The following is a 3559-nucleotide window of genomic DNA, read 5'->3' as shown; positions in this document are numbered from 1 at the left end:
AAGGTATGTGTATCTGGGAGTTATCAGCGCACATTTCTACCCGAAAGCCTACCTTTCCCAGTGGGATGGTGGTTGATCAGATGCGAGAAAAACACGAGCCCGGATCACGAGATCGTGTTGATGACCAAACAACACCAGACAACAACCTGCGGTTTCCTTTCTTTTTTTCTTTTCCACGATCACTTTGAACCTCGCCCTCGATTACTCACCAATGGGCCAATACTGGAGACTCGTCAATATCGACAGACGCGAAGTCGGCGGTGACTATGGGACGCTGGGTGAAGTCTTTTCCGACGACTTCAACGATATCATGTCACTTTTGGCGGGCTCCTGGGCAGGTTGCCGTGTCATCTGCATCGGTGACTATATGGGACAATGCCCACTGAGCGTCCTCACCTCTGAAGAAGCCGCTGAGATCAATGACTTGGACAACTCGGACTGTGATGATTCCGAAATGCCGACGCTATACACGTTCTCGGGCCTGTACTATAGGAGGATAAGGTCTCGAGGAAGCGTCGACTTACGAGGAATGGTTTTGAGGAATCTGACGAAGCGCGTCTATGTTTGCCGAGATGTAGTGATCGAAGAACTGAAGAGAAGTGGTAGAGGTGGCGATATTGGGAACATCCTACTGACAAACATTTGTTGGTCTGACGACTCGTCGTGTTCGATGACGTTGGATCTCACGAGAGGTGCTTGGGCAGGAGATAGGTTCGATGTTGTGCCGCTGAGTTCGGTGGAGGACGAAGAGGAAGAATGGGAGGATGTGACGGAAGATCAAGTCAAGTTGACTAGGTTTGCTCTCAGTCGCTGATAGATCCTGAATCGGGCTGGGGAACAGGCTGTTGTAAATTGTAATCAAATTTAATTCTCCCAGCCTGTCTCTTCAGCATCTTTTTAATTCTCCCTTTTGTGTCCTCTTCGCGCCATTAACGTGATATCCTTCTGGAGACCTTCGCGTGCGACGGCTGATTATTATTATTATTTTGCTCTGATTTTGACTATGACAACACTATCAAACACAATGTCAACAAAAGTGAGCTCTGTTGTTTCCGTGTATATTTTTATGATTCTAATGTTATACAGATATCCCAAAGCCCTTTACGGTGTTCAAAAGTCAGCTTTTTCCGTGTAGTTATCATTCCTTTGCGTTTTTATATTAATACATGATTTTTTTTTTTGGCCATTTTAAGAGTTAAGTGGCTGTTGGGTCAATATTTCAATGCCGGTCTTCATGATAACCTGCCTTTATTTTATTGGGCTAACAGTATGCAACGATAAGCTGCTTATAGTCACATTTTCCGACGTCTTTCCTTAGCTCTTCGGGGAACTCTACGATGCACAAGGTATGTCGTTGCTTTGCTACATCCGTAGTTCCGGCTCTAGCCAACATACGACGGAACAGGTCAGGATTAGAGCTTGGCTTCTGGTTTAAGTATTGAAAGCATGTAAGATGTCTCTGGTAAGCAAGCTTTTTTCGTCGCTTGTGCCATCATTGACACGCTTATTTAATTTTACAGGGCCTTGCCGTGACAACGATGGTAGCGAAACGTGCTGACTTGGCACAGTGTTGGATCCTAATACTCGTGACAAGGAGTTCACGGCTTTGCATGCATAGGTCACCGGAATTCAGCATGACATAGACTACCCGGTGATGGAAAAACAGTGACCGTGCACTCGAATAAAGGTAAGCTCTGGCTTACTCGCTTGCAAACTTTTTTTTTGTTTTCAGCTATAGTAACTTGCAGCACTTAGTTTTCCTCCGACCTCACTAATGAATTCTTTTTCTGGCCCACTCGATAATCATAGCAACTTAGATTTCAGTGGTATCGATGTTCTAGGTGCGTGCCTAATGGTGTATTATCCCTTCACGCTAATGCGTTGTGGGGGCAGTTGCAGACAACAACCGAGATGCCACTGGCGCAAATATAGGTATAGTTTGTCGTAAAGGGGCGCAGGCGAAAGTGCAGACACGCATGTGGGAAAGAGTAACTAGTTGAAGAGGGCCAGCGCATCCGCGTGGCAGGTCCAAGTCCTATGTATTTTTTGAATTAAAAAACTAGATACAATCGATTCGTTTAGCTGCAAGATACCTGTAACTCGTTAGAATCGGAGTTACATTCAGTCAGGGCATGATAGGCTGCAAAGCGGGCTGCTTCGCCATCTTCGCGGTCAGGCAAGGAATATATTATGGCTGGTCCCGTCGCCCTACATTGCTCATCTGATCAAAATACCAAAAAAAATTGGGTAAACCAAAGCTCACAATCATCGTTGTACCCAGAATCGAAAGGCATGATGCTTTCCAGGTACTCGATCTGATCCTTCAACAACGAAATGTACCAGCGCCGCTAAGTTCGCCTGAAGGTGTTCTACTTTCCGGCCTCCGATGATTGGGAAAACATACGGTGCCCTCTGCATCACGTATGCGATCGCAACTACCCACACACTCGTCAGAAATTCAAGTCATGAATGAAGATAATTCCAACTCACCCGCGGTGACATTGATCCCTACAGCAACCTCAGTCGCTACCTTCTCCAATGCCCCAGACACCCTCACGTCCACCTCTGTGCGTTCCCAATTCGGGCCCCTCGCCGTACGTCCCTTCTCTATGGAGAGAGCGCCATGCCTAGAGATTTCGCCATGGAAATGATCAAGCGCTCCAAGATGCTCCATTTACTTTGATAGATGATGAACGATGTCTTGCCCTGGTCCATGGCATATTGGTTGGCATGAGAGACGACCCATGCGGGGGTATCAGAGATCTCGAGGTCGAGAACCCTCCGCGCTGCGACGAGATTAGATCTGAAGGCTGTCCATGACTTTTGGAATTGACGTCTCGTAGTCCCACCAGTGAACGTATAGGATGTCGATGTACGACCTTCGGAGTTTTTTAAGACTTTTGGCAGAGAATCCAAATTCTTCTTGATAAAAGGCTACGTTCATTGCGAGAGGATTCGCGAATGGGTAGTTGGTGAGGGTGGGTATGCTCGATTTGCAGCGGTTCTGCTACCAAAGGAATGTAGCTCTGGGGCGGTATTTTTACGAAGGAGATGCGGACCATTTCAGAAGAATTTAGCGAACGATGGTAGAGATATTCGTCTAGTACGCCTTTGGATTCTGGGGGTGTATGAGTCAAAAATGAACCGAGAAGGCTGTTGAATGATACGGGTACTGACCAACTACCCTGACCATAGCGCCCCACCTTGTGCGACGCCTGAGTTGCGAAGAAGAGGAATTCGCGACGAGAAGATAATGTCAGGCGATCCTTGGTGAAGAAGGGCGCGCTTGCAATATCTTCGTGTTTGTCTTCTGAATTTCCGAGTAGAGCAGTAGTGGTAAGAGAAGAAAGTTATCGGGCTGAGGGTCGCTGTTAGCCAACTGTTAGCTGTAACTTAGCAGGTGAAGGCGTACTGGCCGAAGCGATACTCACCGCCAATCCCATCGACGCCGTCTGATTTATTGCTCTTCAAGCAGCTACTCCAAAGTGCCATTTCGACTGGTAGCTCCCGACATCTGTGCTCGCCAAAGCTGACCTGGTTTTGCTATAGCATCATACAG

General features: G+C 47.2%; 1 protein-coding gene across 1 annotated transcript; it reads right to left on the bottom strand.

Annotated features, from left to right (window-relative positions):
• Positions 1 to 1993: 1993 nt before the first annotated feature.
• EV420DRAFT_1612885 (uncharacterized protein) lies at positions 1994 to 3358 on the bottom strand. Its single transcript, XM_060475060.1, is given in 6 exon segments — positions 1994 to 2208; positions 2264 to 2321; positions 2341 to 2435; positions 2491 to 2668; positions 2939 to 3118; positions 3178 to 3358. 5 exon segments carry the CDS (start codon positions 2942 to 2944, stop codon positions 2189 to 2191), a joined length of 357 nt encoding a protein of 118 aa, XP_060321289.1. The 5' UTR covers positions 2945 to 3118; positions 3178 to 3358; the 3' UTR covers positions 1994 to 2188.
• Between the last annotated feature and the right edge of the window lie 201 nt (positions 3359 to 3559).

Source organism: Desarmillaria tabescens (assembly GCF_030435595.1).
Source record: "Desarmillaria tabescens strain CCBAS 213 chromosome Unknown EV420scaffold_473, whole genome shotgun sequence".
In the NCBI taxonomy this organism is placed as follows: domain Eukaryota; kingdom Fungi; phylum Basidiomycota; class Agaricomycetes; order Agaricales; family Physalacriaceae; genus Desarmillaria; species Desarmillaria tabescens.
This window is presented reverse-complemented; position numbering and strand designations above follow the sequence as displayed.

Excerpts from the sequence above, each read along its gene's own strand:
- EV420DRAFT_1612885 (XM_060475060.1), bottom strand. Across the intron at positions 2,436-2,490 it reads AGGGATCAATGTCACCGCGG|TTGCGATCGCATACGTGATG; the intron begins GTGAGTTGGAAT and ends GTGTGTGGGTAG. Across the intron at positions 2,209-2,263 it reads TTCTGGGTACAACGATGATT|GGCGACGGGACCAGCCATAA; the intron begins GTGAGCTTTGGT and ends TGAGCAATGTAG.